Here is a 20,631-nt window from a genome sequence, read left to right as displayed (position 1 = left end):
TTATTATACCAATATCCCATAAAATATGAGAACATTCAGTATGTTAGCTTTTTAAACCAACTTGTATAGTTAATTAAGACAAGCAAGTCCAATTATACATAGCAAGAGACATGAGTCACTTTATCTCAACAGAGGATAATCTTGCCTCCCAAGGGCCATATGGATGGAGGCAATTGTGTCTACTACTGGAACCGAGTAGGTAGAAGCTACAAATACAGCTAATACAGCACAAGACAGGCCTCCCACCACAGAGAATTATCTAGTCCGAAATGTCAATAGTGCTGAGAATGAGAAATCCTTAAATAAGGTAGTGAAGATTGCTACATATACACAAGTCATCACTAAAATTAAGATTTATTATACCAGTAATCACTCAAAGTTTGCCTTTAGTGCAAAGAAGAATGATCAAATACCTAAATATACAAATTCACAAAGAAGAAATAAACATTTTCTGTGTTATTTCTGTTTGGAGTACATTTGAGTTTAAACACATTTTTCATTAAAGATTCATTAAATTTCTTTTAAATGCTAGGCTTCTTTTAATAGTTAGGTTGGGGAATAAAGTGTGGTAAGTGCCAAGGATAAAACATATCAGCACTTCAAAGTACATAAGGACCGTGGTATAGGGCAAGGGCAGGGAAAGACAGCTTAGTAACAAATGAAGAGCATGAAACTGAATACACTTTAGAAATCGTGGAGTTTCCAATAACTGGAGGTTGAGCAAAAGACCAGAGTTTTTAGTTCACAGAGCAAGTAAAGATTTTTAAACAGGAATAACAATGCTAAAATAACATCTTTTGAAAAACAAGTTCAGGGGGCAGTATAGAAGGTGGATGGGAGAAAAGGCAAACAAACAAAACCAAACCTATCGAAAAGTCCACAATGGGGTGATGAGGGTCTGAAAATATCACCCCAAGGAAAGAATGTTTTTTCAGCATTTTATTCCAGGAGTAATTAATATTAGCCATTCCAGTCACTTTACACTTACTTAGTGAATTCTTCACTCTTTCATATTGTTCTGTTCCATCCTAACTAGACTAAAAGCCTCTTAAACAACCAAAATCATGTTGTTACCTCTTAGGTGACTTTACCAAAACTGGCCAACTTACCACAGGTTGAGAACCATTTCTTATTTTAATGTTTACAACATTTTCCAACTACTGAAAACAGAGTGATAAGTAATATACAAGAACAAGTCTGATAAAAGAATATCAACAAGGAAATGAACTCTCAAAGTAACCAAGAACTGACTACAAAAAATGAAATAATGTTTTAGATTATAAAAGAGTGATTCAGAAAACTTTGAACGTCGAAAGAATCTGCATTTTTTATAAATCATTTTTAAAAGTTAATATCATACCTGAAATGCCAGGACTTGAAGGATTTGATAAAGGTTTGGAACCTTCTGAAGACGGTTCTATTCCTTTAGAAAGAGATCCATCCACTAGTATGTCAGCTTCATCAATATCGTCACAGGTTCCTCCAATTTGGAGAAAATGAAGCTCACCACCTACAGTATAGTAAAATTCCATCAACACAGGTATATGAAAAACAGGTAAACAGACAAGTGCTTGCTATTTAGTTAAGAAACTTAATTTATTCTAACACCACTTAAAAGGCAGAAAAAGAGAGCTACTAAAGTGATACATCTGCAACAACTTAGGAATCAAACTGTCAAGGAATTACAATTTCATATGTGAAAATAGTTATTTATCTAGTACTTACATATGTAAGACATTATTTTAAATGCTTGATTCATTTAGTCTTCACAACTAACCTTAAGCAGGGAGTATTATTGTGGCCACTTTACAGATGAGAAAACTGATGCACTAGCTATACCAGAATCCACAGCTCACTCTATTAATCACAGCAGTAGCAAAACTGAACAACAATTCTTCCTAATTTTTTGAATCATTCACAATAAAATGAAACCAAATCAAATTTCTATTTTTCATATTTCTACCACAGAAAAAAAATGGAACGTGAGCTTAGCAAAATATTTAAGAAATAAAAATAAGTAAATAAAATAATTGGAGATTTACTTCCAGCATGACACAACAAGATAAATCTTATCTTAAAGGCAGTTATAAAATTAAACAAAACTGTCATTTAAACAGAGTGAGTCAAATGGTGAAAACCAGATCTGCTACTACTGTCACAGGGACTCAATGATTTGGAAAGCTTGTCTGCCTAAGGTGACTCAGCGGTGAAAAGAAACCCATCAACTTTGCTGTCTGAAGCAAGCATTCTGTGTGGGGCAAGCAAAACACCAGAACTAACCAGGGATTTAACAGAGTTACAAAAGTGAGAGAAACAGAGCAGGCTTGGTAAACATCTCAAATATTCCACACTCATCAGAGGCTGCACATAGGTGCAGCAAAGACCAGATGCGGCCCAAGTCAGCAGCACATTCCCTGTCTACTAAGCCCCAACGCTGATGCAGAAGAGACCTGAAAGGGCACAAGAGAAAATAAAAATAAAGAAAACAAAAGCCAGGGCACACCTGAACACAACCTTGCCAATAAAGGTACCTGGTCACAACCAATTATCAAAATCTTTAGCTGAACACTAAACTATGTGGACAGGCAGGTGACAAATAAGAAACAAGTCTTAAAAATAAAATCCAGAGGAGAAAACAATGAAAGAAACATCAGTGGCTGCCAAAGAAACAGACTTCACAGATTTAGTCCAGGTGAGTTACCAAATGATAACATAACAACAATTTCCAAACGGGGGTTAAAAATCAGAATGCAGCAGTTCTCATACGTTATTTAAAATGTCCAGTATTAAACTGAAAATTATGAAACATGTAAAGAGTGACCAATATTCAAGAAAAACAAAAGCAATGAGAAATATCTCTGAGCACCCAGATTGAGATTTAGCAGACAAATACTTCAAAGAAGCTGTTGTAAATATTTTAAATAATAAAAGGACACCAGATATAGAGAATTCAAAAAATGAATGGTAAAAATGAATCAACAAATCATCTCAACAAATGAGCAGATATTATTTTAAAAGAACAAAAGGCAATTATTAGAATTGAAAAGTAAAATGAAAAGTTTGCTAGAGACTCAATGCAGATTTGAGATGACAGTAAAAGGAATCAGTGAAATAAAACAGATCAATAGTTGCTAGTTACATATGAAAATTAAAAGTAAATCCTCATCAAAAAATAATAATAGATCAAAAAGAAGTAACAAAAGAATGATATGTGCAAGAACAATCAATAATTTTACATACAGCATCATTCTTCAAACATGAATGCGAAATAGAGACATTTCCAAACAAACAGACTGAGTTTTCTGCTAGCAGACCAGCCTTACCATAAGTACTAACGAAAATCTTTCCAGATGAGATGAAGGCAACACAAAATCACAAGAAAAAAACAAAATGCCAGATAGAAGATAAACATATTTTTTTCTCATTTAACTTTTTTAAAAGATAAAGACTATATAAAATAACACTTTTGGTTGGATTTATAACTCATCTAAATGTAATATATAAGACAACAGTAGCACAAAGCTGGGAGAGAGAAAAATCAGAGCGAGGTTTCTATATTTTACTAGATTTAAGCTAGCATTACTCTGAAGTAGACTGTGATAATCCAATAAGAAGACAATTTCAAGAAAAGGTATTAAAAAACAGAATCAACACAAGCACCAATGACATCACACCAAAGGACAGAATAGGAAGTAACTGGTAGGAAGCTCTAGAGGTCAGTAGTACCATCAACGCAACTACTGAACTAGAAAGAACGAATGGAGGCCTTCCCTGGGGTCCAGGGGTTAAGACTCTGTACTTCCACTGCAGGGAGCATATGTTCAACCCCTGACTGGGGAACTAAGATCCCACATCCCACATGCTGTGCAAAAAAGGTTAATTTATAGCATTAATTGTACGTTTTAATCAACAGACTCAATGCTTCTCCATGAGAAAACTTTTACGCGATTCAAATATACTTACGAGATAGTGTCAAATCCATTTGATTTACAGTTTACAGTGCTTTTAAAACTCTACTTTATGGATTGTTATTTGAACATTTTAAAACAACTTTTTTGTTCTCTTTATTGCTATTAGTCTCATCTTTTCAAATGCATTTTGATCAATTAATCCTTAAGCAACCGGGGAATAATTTTTAAAGCAATTAACTTCTCATGTTTTCTCTTGTCCTTCAATTCATCTAAATTCCATCACAATCGTGATCACCTCCTAGAAATTGTCATTGTTTAAACTCTATGAAAACACTGATCTATTTTATAACTTAAATGTTATTTCTCCTCTGAATCGCCAAAACCATATCTCATCAAAAATTCAAATCATTAAACTCTGATTGCACTTGTGAAAACTACTAGTATCTTATGACTACGTGCCCTGGGAACAGGTCACTCAGATTCCAAAACCACTTCCATTTCGAATGGCCTACAGCAAGTTAAACTGTTTTCATTTTTTTTAATCTTTCAGATTAAAATATACCAAAAAGTTCAAAGTATAGAAGTTCAATAAAAGCAGGCTCTCCTACTTTTATTATATTCTGGCAATTTAATGTAGCTTAAGCACACCTGGACAGACTGCCCAGGTCTGAACACTAACTCTGTCATTTATTAGCTCTGTGACTTAGGCAAGTTAAATTACTTAACCTCTCTCTTCCTCGATGTTTTTTTTTTTTCTTAGAGATAACTAAAATGAAGACAAAACTAGCACATACCTCATAAAGTTAGTGTGATGACTAAAATTAACAAAGCTAAAACTCTCACAGAAATGAACTGGCATATACATCATTAAGCTCAGATTATCCTTGATACCACATAGTATTTTAATGATTTTTCTGAAAGTTTCATTATTCTAAAGCTATTTTAGACTATTCCTTTTTAAAAAATAATCTAGTTAGATGTTGATGTTATTTGGCTTTTTCCATCATGTTATTTCACTAAATGTGTTTCAAAGAAAGCAATCCACATCACCACATCCACCATTACCCTTCTTAGCCAAACTCTTGAAATCTTTTTAGAGAGAGGAAAAATTCAGATTAATTCCTACCAGAACCACAAATGAGATACATAACTCTTCCCAATCCCAATTTTTCTGCCAAGCACTGGTTATAGTCACTGAGGCTTCAAGTATCTCCTGGTCCTAAATTCCTACTAAACAATCAATAGGACTATTCACTTTGCCTGATATGGTCAGTAATTCCTTAGTAACACTACCTGTTACTCTACAAGATGCCTCAAATATTGCAAAACTGACTCACTGTCTGCAAAAAGTTAGGATTAAATATGACAAGGAACATTTATTTGGCAGAATTAATAATTATTTACCACTTTTATTTCAGAAGAAAATAACAACATGTATTAATATTTGTGCCAGAAACTTTACAGACATTATTTCATTTAATTCTGTCAAGCCTGGAAATAGACTGTCTTTCCTAGTTTATAAATCAACAAAGGTTTACTGAGTTTAAAGTAATCTGTCCAAGGCTACAAATTTGAGCAGATGCAGTTGGGATTCACAGAAATTACAGCAGGTTATTTTCTTGAGGTTAAAGCAGTGAAGATACTTTCTGAGAGACTTACTAACTTTTTTACAATTAGAATCCTTACCTAGGGCAGTAGGAAAGTGTTTTAAGAACAGGTAAAACAGTACAAAGATTCACCACTTCATCATAAACATAAATTTCTCTCCATCTATATGGATCTAAAAGTCACGCTCGGTATACACATAAATGAATGCCCTGTACATTGATTTCATAAGACTGATGAAGAACCAAACAAGCCCACAGCTTACCTTTGGTGCACGCACACAGCTTGTCTGTGCCCGAGCAGTAAATGAACCAAACAAGCCCACAGCTTACCTTTGGTGCACGCACACAGCCTGTCTGTGCCCGAGCAGTAGATGACAGAAACAAATGCGTCCTGTTCCTCAGTGCCCTCCTTTTTCGGAGGTTCCACTTTGGCCAAAATTTCAAAGTTTGAAAGATCTAATATTTTTACATATCCTCCCTGAGTAGTTATGACCAGGTGTCCAAGAGTAGAAATGTCAGACTTTTTTCCTCTCTCAACCCCATTCTTTGCGGTTAACTGCATCTCCTCAGGAGGTTCCTCACAGTCATCCTCTCGGTTATCCAATATATCTGGTGGAAGCAAAATGAGCGAGGTAATTGTGTCCTGGGGATCTTTGATATGCTGGATTTTTATTGGCTCCTCTTCTAATGTCACTATCCGAGTGGCATAATTCATTTTATAAAGTATTAAATATCCACCACTAATGTTCCTCTGCTCAGGTTGAATTATCAAAGGAGTCTGTACATCTGCTGGTGATTCATGTTGAATTATACTAATATTTGCACCATTCACTGCAGCAAGATTTGATTCCAGCTCACCTTTTCGTCTATTACATAGTGCAGAGTTTAATTTATTTAAGTTATTCAAGGCCTCTACTTGATTTATTGCACTCAAGGATTCAACGGGGCATGTCCGCAGTCCTATCAATAAATGAATTCCATCAGCACAAGGAGTTATTGAGTCTATACAAAGATTCTCCTCCTCTGCAAACTTTGGCAGCCTCAAGCACTGAACCAAAGTCCCAGGCTTGGGAAACACAGAGTTCCACTTCTCAGAATCTGGAGAGGTAAGGTTGGCTGCCGCATCTGCAAACTGCTGAATGTAAGTCACAGGAGGGTCCTGCAACAACAACTGCTCCTGGCTATCCAGCTCCATCTCAATGATCTGTGGAACCGTAAAACCATCATCATGCAAACTTTTACTCATTATATTGTTCATCTGTGAAAAGATTTTTCCTGCTTTCTCATCAGATTCCTTGATGCTATAAAGAAGCAAAATGGGTAAAGTCCTCCTCACCAGAGGAGAATTTAATTCTGAGTTAGTGCAGGATTCATTGTCAGTTGACCCTTGTTCTGATACACTTTCACCCTGAGTTCTGCTTAAACCATCCAGTGACCTGTGAGAATTACTACTAACGGGTGAGGTAGCAGGAGATTTATAGGTTAATAAACCTCCAGCTAATAAACATGGAAAGGGAATGTTGTGTTGTTCCTGGTGCTTCTCCTTTGTCTTCTCACTCTTAGAGCTGGTTAAGCAAGGATTCGCCCCAAGTTCTTCAAGATCCTTAACAGTATCTTCAAGCACATTTGCAACAATCTCCCACTGAAGCTTTTCTGGCTGCTGGAGGATGCTGAGTGCTGTTATATCAAGGCTCACTTCCATGGCTTCCTTCTGTGATGTATGCCCTTTGAAAAGGAACAATATTCATTACAAATGACTTTATGAATGTAAATCAAAATCTGTAGTATAACATTTTCATTAGTTCTCTTTTAATCATCCAGTCGGTGCATTTTAAACACATTAATGGAAGAATTTAGTCCTTTTACAGGAAATTTAATCCAAGCTGAGAAGAACCTACTCAGAAAAACCATAGATATTAAAGAGTCTCAAAAATCATTTTCAAGTCACAATACACTCTCCTGGCAATCTGTGAACAAAATCCTTTTTTAAAAAAAAGAGAAAGAATAAACGGGTTAAGAATGAAGAGATTATTAATATCATAATAACAGACTTCTGCCCTTCAATTCTACACTAAAATTACACTCAGTACTATGCATCTGTCCTTTATGCACTTTGCAGAATACCCATGAAACATTACTATAGTCTCAGTTCATCACCTCTTTCCCACTCCACATGCTAATTATCAGTTGACTGTCTTAGTATGTAACAGTATGCAATTTAACTCGAACCTCAGCTCAGAAAAATAGTAACCACAAAAAGTTTCCCAAATTTGTCATTTTAAGTGAAATATAAACATCTTCTAGGGCTTCTCTGGTGGCTCAGTGGTAAAGAATCTGCCTGCCAATGCAGGAGACACAGATTAGATAACTGGTGTAGGAAGACTCCACACACAGTGGACCAACTAAGCCCGTGCACCACAACTACTGCGCTTGCACTCTAGAGCCCGGGCCAATAATTAGTGCACCCACACCCACAGCTACCGAAGCCCCCATACCCTAGAGACCATGCCCCGCAGCAAGAGAAGCCCCCGCAATGAGAAGCCTAGCACAACCAGAGAAAAGCCATGCAGCACAAAAGACCCAGGAGAGCCTAAAGAAATAAACAATTTAAATGTCTTCTGTACTATCTGCTAATATTTAGTTCATTTCAAGTCAACTACATTACATTACTCCTATTGACTTTTTGTTTATTGTGTGCTTCAAACTATCCCCTTCAAACAGAATAAAGGTCATTCCTCAGTCTCAATTCTCCAAAAATACCATCTCTCTCTACACAAAAACCTGACGTAGAGGTCAGTCAACCTCTTAACCAGGGATAATCTCTTGATACTAAATGCAAAGTTTCAACTCATCCTTTATTTTTCTCAACAGCACAAACTATCAGGCAACAATCTATTATAAACAATAATATAAAAAATCAGTCTACGTAACTTGTGGAAATGAAAAAAAAAATTGAAATTGGCTTTACAATTTTAGATTAAGAAGAACTCAGAAAAGGAAGGAAATAAGTATAACTCAAAGTGAGTGCACAGAAGTTTGAAAGTTACCCAAGGAAAGGAATGAACAAGAGAGATTTATGGAACACCAAACATTTGAGTTATACTGAAAGCTCTGTTTATACCATTTTGTTAACCATTTCATAAACAGTATCTTCAAAATGCTAACAGCTTTATCAGGACTTCTTTATTTTCTGAGCATAATCTTCTCATTTCATATAATGTCACTATTGTCATCCAGAACAATATCCATGTCTCACTAAACAGAAAAAACTTAGTTACAAACTTCACAATTTAATTGTACTAGTAAGTTGTTTATTTAACCACTCATTTGACTATATTTGTGTGCAGTCTTTATATTGCCATGCAATAATTACATATATTACTCTATGAATTCACTCATTTAGACATGAGGTTGAAAGCTGACAGTGAGATTTTTATAACATGTAATAATACACTGTAACTAAACTGTAACTTACTTGATAAGTTATGATAGAAAATTGCCAATAAAAAGCTATTTTAGTCTGTGCACATTTTAAAAGAAAATAAATTAACCATTAGTTACATGTATTAACCACAGTTAAGACAATATTCAAAGCAAAGGTCATGTGAGATGAGAATATCCATTAAAAAAGAAAATGTAACAGGTAACATTACTACTCTGCTGCTTCTCAACTATTTAATCAATGTCTAGGACTCTACATTCCCCTTATAAGATTGGCAAAGCACAGTGACAACTGTCAATACTACAGTTAAGGAAAACTGTGATCTTTACTTGCCTCAGAAGTTCTCAAACCAACTGGACCACAAAATAAATTTTATAAAACATACCTACAAATATCCTGCAGCATAATGTTCTTCAGATAATCATGTTGGGAAACCCTTCTCTACCCTGCTTACTGAGCTGCTGTCAGTCCCACAGTTCAACCAGCCAACTTCCAGGGGTTTAAATTATGCATATTCCTGAACCACCAAATTTCAATTTGAATTGTTCTTCAATCTCTTGCCAAACACTCTTCCCACTCTACAAAAGAAGGTGTACTCCTTAATTCTGATACGTGGACCAAAGACCAAACTTGTCTTTCCTGTATCATCTAGATACTTTCAAAAATCCTTAACTTTCAACTAAAAAACACATAAAAGTCTCTTAAGTTTCCATTTACACTTTTGAAATTAAGAAATACAACCTATAATTCTTAAGATCATATCATTCAAATTGATGGGATGAGCTTAGAGCTAGGAAATGTAAGTTGTGAAACAGCATCTATTACTTAATTTTACATACTTCAAGAAGACAATACATTTCCCATTTAATATCACAAGCCTTCATAAATTCACCAATAGTCTCTCAATATAAAATTAGTTTAAAAGGTTATACATATTTTACTATAAATGAATGAACCACTTACAAATCCTCAAAGCAAGTAAAAATTCTACACTGGAAGGATTTTTTTTTTCTCATACCATAGCTACCTAGTTTCAATACTATAAAAGGACACCACTCCCAACCTTAAATGAGGTATCACAGAAAAGAGTCAACAAAAACATACAGTAATATTCTAGGTACCAGGAAGTGAAGAGGACGACAGAATCTAAAGGAAGTGTGAAAGATCAAACTGGCAGATGAAAAATATAAAGGTAAAAAAGGGATAAGGAAACAGATCAAGATGCAACAATTACAATTACAAAAATACCTACTGAGATCCTTAGACCAAGAGGAAAGAGTTAAGCAACAGCATACAAAGGAAAGATCAGAATAAAAAAATTTAAGGGCAGAAAAAAGAACATTTAGTTTAAACATTTCACTTTACATAGGAAAAACCGAAACCCAGAGAGTTTAAGTGACTTGACAAGACCAAAGACATTTCATAAGAGTTCAAGCTCTAACCAGATCTCCAGATAAGGAATGAGTATTCTTGTCAGATGTTTAAAACTGCAACAGTAGCCCTTTCTTGGGCCAAGGGGTAACAAACTGGAAAAAGAGCATACTTCATCAGACTACATTTTTAAATGCAATCAATTATTCTTCCCAGACCTAATTACACATTTGTGTTATTATTCAGGGCAGTTTCCTACTTTTATTAATTTTTTCATTCTAAGAACTACCTTAAAAGATAAATGAGGGTGAATCTAAAAATCAGTGCAGTATTTTGTTTGGTGGCTTTAAAAAAAAAAATTTACAACAAATTAGAATTGAGAGCATCTGCTACACTATACTAACTTTTGACATATAACTTTTAACAACCAAACTATCTAAAACCAAGTTTCCTCTAAAGAGATTTCATAAGTTATGTATGTCCTTATTTCATGACATTGACATTAGAATACAGCTAGAATTTCATAATGGTCACTTCTTTAAAATAGTGGCTGCTGCCCAAGTACTCTGCTTCACAAATTTTAATCTTAGTTACCAAATTAGATATAAGAGATTTAAATATCACTATTTTATACACTAGAAAATGCAATCGGACTATAATAAATGACAGAGTTAGGATTTGAATTCTGATACAATAAAACTATTTTGAGATGCCTTGCCTATAACTACATTAATATGAAGCCTTTTATACCCCTTTGCCCTAATATTTCATAAAGTTTTCTTTTAGAAATAAGAAATCACTAATAATTATTATTGATTTAAACATTATATTTATTTAACAACACAATACAGTATACAAATAAACTGAACATATTGGGAAGAGTTTAATGTCACTGACTTATATAACAGAGATTTAGTAAGATTCATTTTTAATTCCTTTGGCGCAAATAAGTACTATTTAAATTTTTAGTATGAAACTACATATACATTACTAATTCAAAATCTGATACATAATTGAGTTTTCTTTGTATATAAATGAAAATTTAGACTTTGTACTCAAAATATAGAATTATTTGGTATTTAGCTCTACCTAGAAACTAGATAGAAACTATATCAGAGAAGGCAATGGCACCCCACTCCAGTACTCTTGGCTGGAAAATGCCATGGACGGAGGAGCCTGGTAGGCTGCAGTCCGTGGGGTCGCTAAGAGTCAGACACGACTGAGAGACTTCACTTTCACTTTTCACTTTCATGCATTGGAGAAGGAAATGGCAACCCACTCCAGTGTTCTTGCCTGGAGAATCCCAGGGACGGGGAAGCCTGGTGGGCTGCCGTCTAAGGGGTTGCACAGCTGGACACGACTGAAGTGACTTAGCAGTAGTAGCAGAAACTATATAAATGCAAAGATATAAAAATAGATTATCTAACATTTTTTACATACCTGTCACAGAATCTGATCTGGAATGCTCTTCACTGTCTGAATCCTCCAGTAAATCATCACTTAAAAAAGACAAATTAAAAATTTCCATTTCAAAATAAAGTACACATGAGAAAGCAAAGTATAATGTTACAACCACTGTTTCGTGTCTAAAACTTAGGCATCACACAACTAGCTTATGTAATATAAGTTGACTGAAACCCTGATTACACTAACAGTGAATCATCTTAAGTCATTAAATAAATGCTTGCCTGAAATAAAGCGTGGTAATCTCTGAAAATTTATAGTAGAATCTGTAGGATTTTGACAACTGAAGAGGTGTAGACAGGGATAGTTTGGGTAAATAAAATGAAACAAAACAAAACAACAGCTAATAAAATCAAACACAAGCTTCCAGTAGTAAAATTTTAATAAACACTCTATTACTAGGTACGGGCTTCCCTGGTAGCTCAGATGGTAAAGTGTCTACCCGCAATGCAGGAGACCCGGGTTCAATCCCTGGGTCGGGAAGATCCCCTGGAGAAGGCAATGGCATCCCACTCCAGTACTCATGCCTGGAAAATTCCATGGACTGTGGAGCCTGGTAGGCTATAGTCCATGGGGTCAGCAAGAGTCGGACACGACTGAGCAACTTCACTTTCACTTTCCCAGGTGGCACTAATGGTAAAGAACCTGCCTGCCAGTGCGGAAAACAGAAGTGACACAGGTGTGATCCCTGGGTCAGGAAGATCCCCTGGAGTTGGGCATGGCAAACCACTCCATTAGTCTTGCCTGGAGAATCCCATGGACAGAGGAGCCTTATGCGCTACAGTTCAGAGGGTCGCAGAGTCAGACATGACTGAAGTGACTTAGCACTCTACTCCTGAATTCAGGAAAGTTATACCTTAAAACCAATTAGAACAGCTGGGTAAATATGTGTGTATAGAAGTGTTTTCACAGAAACACGCATTCCCCACTTGTGTTTTGCTCTTGCTTTTATTTATTTATTTTTTGCTTGTTTGGGAAGGGCTGTTAAGAAATCCCTGACACGCAGGAAAACTACTACAACTTAAGAGTCAAGACAATAAGACAATAGCTGCTCTTTTGCTTTCATTCAAGTAGCCAAGAAATTGCCAGCCTCTCTCTTTGCACCCCATTTTATTCTCAGTCTCCACTGTTAGCAGATAAGAAAAAAAGATATAATTACAGAGCACTCCAGCACAACATTAGGCTGTGTCTGAATGAACAATCAGCACGTTTATAGTAGTTCTAAAATTTTGATAAACTACAAAAATTAAAAGATGCAGTTCACAGGAAGGAAAAGTAATTCTCCCTTTTTGAAACAATAGGCTGCACATCCATCTGAAAGAACTGCTACTGCTGCTGCTGCTAAGTCGCTTCAGTCGTGTCCAACTGTGCGACCCCACAGACGGCAGCCCACCAGGCTCCCCCGTCCCTGGATTCACAGGCAAGAACACTGGAGTGGGTTGCCATTTCCTTCTCCAATGCATGAAAGTGAAAAGTGAAAGTGAAGTCGCTCAGTCCTGTCCGACTCTTAGCGACCCCATAGACTGCAGCCCACCAGGCTCCTCCGTCCATGGGGTTTTCCAGGCAAGAGTACTGGAGTGGAGTGCCATTGCCTTCTCCTCTGAAAGAACTAGGCATTTATAATGCTATTTTATATGAAATATAACCTGGCAATCTCCCTTACAAATGCTTAAAGTAACGTCTGAAACTGGGGTAGAGAGATATTTGCTTAGATATTTTTGACAAAATTTCTGTGTTTTTTTCAACTGGTAGTAATTAGCATAACCAATTTCGTGCTATAACTTAAAAATTTTAAAAAAGGATGTGAAAAAGATAAGCTCCTATGTTAGCCTTAAGCTATTCAAATACTAAATGGCTAGTCTCAGAAAAATAATAAAGATGCTTGGAAAAATAAATCTTAAGAGGAAATATTAATGACTGGGAATTTACCCAAAATAAAGAAGTCCAAACCAAGAAAACATAGTAGATTTTGAGGATTTCTGCATCAAGAAAAATAGTCAAATTATTACCCATCTACACTTAGATAAAAGATAATCTAGTAGTAGTATATTTTAAAGACAGAATTTAGGTGTTCTGAAGTTACTAAGAATGTTACAAAGGGTTGCCAGATAATTGCCTTAATTACACCACCAAAAAAAAAAAGGCTTTATTGTGAAAGTTTTTAAAATAGTATTTTGAAAAATATATTTTACAGAAAAACACTCATACTGCCATGTGATAAACTCATGAGTAAAACAACTGAATTGTACACTTAAAAGGGTGAATCTTATGATAGGTAATGATGCATCAATAAATTTCTTTTAATCACATGGATTAAAAAAAAACTACACAGCTAAAGGTTAACATGACTTGATGGTATGAAAATGGAGACTCCATTCAGTTTACTTCCATGTATTCTCCAACATTTCTACAATAAGCATGCATTTATAGCTGACCGTTAAACAACACACAGGTTAGATGTACCAGCCCTCCCTGCAGTGGAAATTCTGTGTATAACTTAAATTGTTGGCCTTTTGCATCCATGGTTCTGCATCTACAGATTCAACTAACCATAGTTTGTGTAGTATTCACTTTAAAAAATAACTGGACTCACACAGTTCAACACTGAACTCATGCTGTTCAAGAGTCAACTATACTTACATAATAGACACTAAATTTACTAAAGTCTTTTACATGAAATAAAACCTTCTGCAAAGTAATAAACATGCAAAAAATATATGAATAAGTTTAAAATGCTTAGTTAAGATTATATATGCTAATAGTACAGATTTATCTTAGTTTTGGTATATAACTAAGATATACAACAATATAAGCAACTTTAGAGTTAACTCAGTAAATTTTTGCCAATTTGAAAAACATAACATACAAATAAGGCATCTAGACAAAATGTTAATTCGTTAAAATTAAATGTGTCCTTGGGACTTCTCTGGTGATCCAGTGGTTAGGAATCCGCCTTCCAATGCAGGGTTCTCCGCCTCAATCCCTTGTCAGGGAACTGGGCAATTAAGCCCATGCACCCACAACTAGACAGGCTGCACGCCACAACTATGACTCGATGCAACCAAATAAATTAAAAATACATTAATTAAATTAAACACATCTGAAATATTCCTTAAATAAATTCAGAACAAAGACAGATGTTGCCTACTAAGTAGAAACAGACAAAAAACAATTTCTAAGCAAGCTATACTGTAATACTTTAAACTTCTTGATTAAGCTTTAACTTAATTCAGTTAATGTATTATTTCTCAAGCTAATGAAACAGAGTATATTTTAAAATAAAATATGCTATTATATATATACTATATCTTGTGCCTCAGAGGCAGAAGTGGTTTGATTCATTATATCCAATACCAATCCAACAGGAATCCTGATAACCCTGGAGGAGACAAAGCAGGGATAAAGGGCTTGAAGCTCCACGTCTTCAGCTTCCTCCAACCACCGGAGTAATCTTTGTAACCTTCTACCCAAAAAGATTTTAAGTCTCTTAAAAAAGCAGGCAGAGGGATTTATATCTCAGTCCCAACACACTAGCTCAGATAACACCTGTCCACCAGAAATACTGGATATATGTTTACCTAAAATGTGAAACACTTTACCAAGGTTTGTGTGTGTATCTGTATAATCTTAAAAGTATATCTTGATTCAAATTTTAATCCTCAAATTACAAAACTGTGGAGTCAAAAGTTCTAATTAAGTCAGTGTGTTCAGGACATACCAAGTTCATTATCTTCTATGAATAATTTTCCACTAATTTCTAAGAAAATCAGAGATCAAGCAGGATTCATTTTCAGTTCTATTGGCAAATATGGTCAAACTCAAGACAACAATGGGCCAAGTGCTTTCTCATTAAGCTTTCACAGGGACTTGAAATAACTGAGAACACCATGATGCTTTAATTCAGCCTGTTCCAGAGCTCAGACCACATTCATTTACAGACCCATAATTTCCACATACTATTAGCAACAGGGACTAGACATTTAATACGCAGTGAATTTTCCATTAAATAATGAAAAAAATCTCCATTAGTAAAGTTTCACTACCAAACAAACAGTGAGGTAAAATGATTAAATCACTGTGGTATAACACCAATCACACATGAGTAACACAAGAAGCCCTGCAAGTGAAATGATAGATCTCCATACGAGACATCTGATCACAGTTACACAGGCTCCATTTCACATTACTGCCTTCAGAATCTTACAAAGTGGTAGCTGCTATTGCTGAAGACCAGCTGAGTGGCTTATGGAACCTTTCATTCTGCCTCCATGGGACCATCACAAATGTTGCTCTATAATCCAACCCAGTTCAGAGTTACAAGTGCAGTGCCTCTTGGGAGACAACCAGGTGACGTGGGATTACACCCTGATTCTCTCCCCTGCGCAGATCAAATACAGCCACAGAAATCAGGAAACTCTAGGAAGGCTGAATGGAAGAGAATCCAGCACAAGCCTACCAGAATCTTTAACTGGCAATGATTATTGTACCTCAACTCATTGCTGACTACTAATACATTTAAATAAAAATTAGATTATCTAGCCTAACCACAGGTTATTTCACTATTGATTACCATTTCTATATTTTAGGTGCTAATGAAAAAGGAGAAATGAACCAAATGATTCAACGGCTCTATGAAAAGAATTAGTAGAAGGTGAAGTTACAAGTCTAATCCAAGGATTTCATTATTTAGAATTTATATTTCAATGGAGTGATTATTCCATTGGTATGGATTGAGACAGAAAATAAAATATGTTTTACAGACTATGGTGTTGGTGAATGAAAATTTATTTCAGGAATTATACTGTTCTTTTGGATTTCTAACCAAACAGTGACTCTCTAATCTCTTGATCAAATGCCTTCTGTCTCTTTCATTAGAATTAAGAGAATATACAATTTAGGAAGAGAAAACACTTAATTTCCATAAATATTATTAAAACAAATTTACACACCTATCTCCTTCCAACTTTGGTATATCTGAGCAACTAGAGGAGTCTTCCAGCCATGCCAAAGTTGGTCTCCTGGATTCAACTGCCGAGCTTGGTTCTCCCGACAGAATAAGCTGTTGTACAATTGCTGGATCATACGCATTAATTTCAAACTTTAAGTGCACCTAAACAAATAAATGAAAAGCCTAAATTTACAACTGATTTTTTTTTCAGTTACTGATTTGTTCCTTCAAAATTAAAACATACCTTCATAAGTTTGGAAACATCCCATATACAGATCTTTCCTCGTTTTGTTGCAGCAGCTAAAAAGTGAGGGCAGCTCCCGGACCCAAAGCAAGATATTCGGTCAGTTCCATCCGTGCAAGGAAACTGTGCAGGACTTGTTGCAAGAGTGACCGACAACGGTACATTCTGTGTATGCTCACCTTTCACAAACGGGCAGTTTGGGGAATGTCTCTCGTGTTCAGACCTTCACACAAATTAAAAAAGGGAAAATTTACTAAGCAACTAAGCTGTTGAGTCTGTAACACTAAAAGAGAACTCTATGATATTTTTTCTTAAAAAAAAAAAAAAAAACAATTAATTTAACCCTGAATATTCACTGGAAGGACTGTTGATGAAGCTTAAGCTCCAATACTCCGGCCCCACCTGATACAAAGAGCCAACCACTCACTGGAAAAGACCTTGATGCTGGGAAAGACTGAAGGCAAAAGAAGGGGGTAGCAGATGATAAGACGGTTAGATAGCATCACCGACTCAATTAACATGTATTTGAGCAACCTCAGGGAAATAGTGCAGGACACAGAAGCTTAGTGTACTAAAGTTCACGGGGTCACAAAGAGTCAGACAGACATGACAGCAACTGAACAACAACAACATTCTTTAATTAAAGACTCAAATACCAAAACTTTCCATTTTACTAAGATCACTAACATATTAACCACTCACTTTAACAACACTGCACCTACAACTTACCTACGTCCATATGTAAATCCTGGACAATTTGTAGTACAACAAGGTGTCTTACATAAATGCTTTTACATGGCATCTCCAGGCACATGACATTTAAAATGGATCTCGTCACAACTAAACCTTAGAGTATTTTTCCTCTTTCTAATTTCATCTGAGTTTTAACTTTTTAATTAAAATTTTATTTTAATAAGTGACATTTGACTATCTAAAATATAGCAAAAGACACACGTCAGGGCATAATATCCAACCCCAGTAATCTCCGATCCCACCTCCAGATAGCCACTATTATACTCCTAAAATATTTTTATAAACTTATACCCATATATATACATACAAAATAAACAGAGTTTTCTTTAAATAAACAGCTTATTATACAGTTCATTCTATAACACTTTCTTGATACAATAATGCACTGATGATGATTAATAGAGAACTGTTTATCCCTTTAACTGTTGGATCAGTCAATTATATGAATATATTTTATTTCTCTAGTCCCCTCCCAAAAGGCGTGTAAGATTTCCCAGTTTTTCACTACAGTGACCATTCGTGTTGTGCATAAGATGGTACCTGATAAAACGCATTATACAAATGTTTGCTATTATTATTATTTCTATTAGTAGGGCCTCAGGGTAGTTACGTAAAAGTGAGGTTCCAATACATGATTCTCTAATGTTTAACCAAGTTCTCAAATTTTATACACCAGAACAGACTCCCCAGAATTACTTTAAAATTAGAAATGTAAATCATAAGGCCCTCCTTCTATAGACTCCCTATTGATGAGCTCCCCACTAAAGAACAGGCTGAACTGCTGAATTTAATCATGCTTTTAAAATTTATTTTGTCATAGCCTTCTAGTTTTCAGTCATAGTATACTTCCATTCTTTGGCACTTCTAATATGTACAGACCTTGGGAAATCAAAGACCTTAGAGATCCTGTATGCCAAGTGATATGACAGAGCACAGACAGCATTACCTCATTCTCTTAGAACAGAGGCAAAAATAGAGATGACAAATGGCAAGAGTATTAATATACAGATCAGAAACATAAAATATAGAAGCACTTAGCCTATTAAGTTCAGAAAAATCAAGACTCACCAAGGTTCATCAGTAGGTTCCCAGCAAACGAGACATACACTGCAAGTGAAGCACATGGCTCTGTCATCTCCAGATGAGGCAGGCTGCAAGTGTGTAGGGAAAACAGAAAAGGCTCATCAATACTAAAATAGCTTAATAAAAAGTCTTCTAAATAAGTTCATAATTTTAGGTAAAATTCCATATTGAGGAAAAGAAAATTAGCCTATACTACTAATATTAGGCTTCAACAACATATTTTTAATCCCCAAATGTTTATATATTTGCAGCTTTGTTTGAAAAATTGTGTTTCATCAGCAAACGACCACTGAATCAAATATGCAGACACACAGCCTCAATCTCTGGTCCAGCATCTTGTAATTGTATTGCTAAAGTATTTTAAACATAGTTAAGTACACAAGAGGAAATAGTCTAACAGGTTTATTTTGAAAAACTGAATTCTATGCTACTACATAAGCAAGTGTAAACATAATTTTTATGTTTAATAAAAAATAAAGTGAACATAATTCATGTAACATTAAGTAAGACAGGACAAAATCACACACACACACACACACACACACACATAAATATATATAAAATCAAAACCTGAACTAAAATATACCTTTGAAAACTAAAATTAATATTTTTGAGTACTTACTCTACTTAGTGTTTACTATATCTAAAGTGTAAATATATTTTTTAGAAGACTGAGACTAATCAGCCCCGAATACAGGAAGAAGATTCTAGAAAACCTATGATTTGATCTCTTTGAAAAAAATGGAATACAATGAAAAACAGCTAAATGGAAAAAATATCAAGGTGTCACTTAACAGAGGCTGTTATATGAAACAATACCAAAAAATAAGGAAGAAGATAAATTATTAGGAAAAATAGTCCTTATTCAATCCTTAATTTAGGGAAATAATTTCAATAATTCTAATACTAGCCAGTCTCCAAACAAATCTATCTTTAACTGGAAATCTGATGGACTTTGAATCAAATCTTCAAATATCTTGGTTTTCTGATATAATATTAGTTTAAGATACTCCAAGAACCCTTTAAGATAATGAAGGAATAATTATTCTTAATATTCTTTATGACAATAACTTCATGTATCCAAAGTTTAATTTAGTTCCAAAATTAAATAAGCATGTCTTATGTAAACTGACATGTAATTATTAATTTCTTAGTTTCTTTAGCAATGGAAAAACACTGGTGAGCCAGTCAACATTACTCAGTTGAGGTTTCCTTTAATTGGTTTATTATGCCAATCTAAACTCATTTTTCTTAACTTGCTCTTTTACTTAACTGGCTCCGTGAAGTTTTCTATAACGTCCCATTCTCATGTCTTTTTCTCACACTCATCCTTACACTGTACACCTTCTTTCCTACATAAAATTATGACTCTTTCCCCTAATTATTTCCCTTTCTACATTTCTTAATCAATTCTTTAATACATACGTACTCAAGGCACACTGCACTACCTGCGAGGCCGCTTCCACAGCTGTCTGACATGTGGGTGATCCGTATTCCGGTAAAATTAAAATTTCAAGAGTACTCCCATGTACTGCTTTTATCGCACTATCTTAACATATATACTCCTCTGTCACGAATGCGTAAGTCAAAACTGAAAAACACACACCTAGAGAGAACACTTCTCGAGACACAAATCTGGAGAATACTGCCTGTCTGCTGATGATTATATATAAAAACAGATTAAATATTATATTAATATATAATCTGCAAGAAAATAGTTATAAGGCATTAACTCAATTATTCTTTTTTTAACCTTTTCACCTTTCATACACAGTATGTGATATAGGAAATAGTCAGTTAGTATTATG

At 35.0% G+C, this 20,631-nt stretch overlaps 1 protein-coding gene across 9 annotated transcripts in view; it reads right to left on the bottom strand.

Annotated features, from left to right (window-relative positions):
- Window positions 1-20,631, bottom strand: part of BIRC6 (baculoviral IAP repeat containing 6) — a 213,632-nt gene that overhangs the window by 150,497 nt on the left and 42,504 nt on the right. For all 9 annotated transcript variants that reach the window (XR_003037059.2, XM_024998841.2, XM_024998843.2 and 6 more), the window contains 6 exon segments: window positions 18,809-18,891; window positions 16,988-17,210; window positions 16,745-16,905; window positions 11,772-11,830; window positions 5,849-7,243; window positions 1,361-1,510 (listed from right to left, as the gene is read on the bottom strand). Coding sequence is in view for 8 of the 9 variants with exons in the window: in XM_024998841.2 (XP_024854609.1) it covers window positions 1,361-1,510; window positions 5,849-7,243; window positions 11,772-11,830; window positions 16,745-16,905; window positions 16,988-17,210; window positions 18,809-18,891 (2,071 nt within the window). In the remaining variant the exon portion in view is untranslated.

This window comes from Bos taurus, chromosome 11, assembly GCF_002263795.3.
Source record: "Bos taurus isolate L1 Dominette 01449 registration number 42190680 breed Hereford chromosome 11, ARS-UCD2.0, whole genome shotgun sequence".
In the NCBI taxonomy this organism is placed as follows: Eukaryota; Metazoa; Chordata; class Mammalia; order Artiodactyla; family Bovidae; genus Bos; species Bos taurus.
The sequence above is the reverse complement of the archived record's forward strand: the minus strand, read 5'-3'. Positions and strand labels throughout refer to the sequence as shown.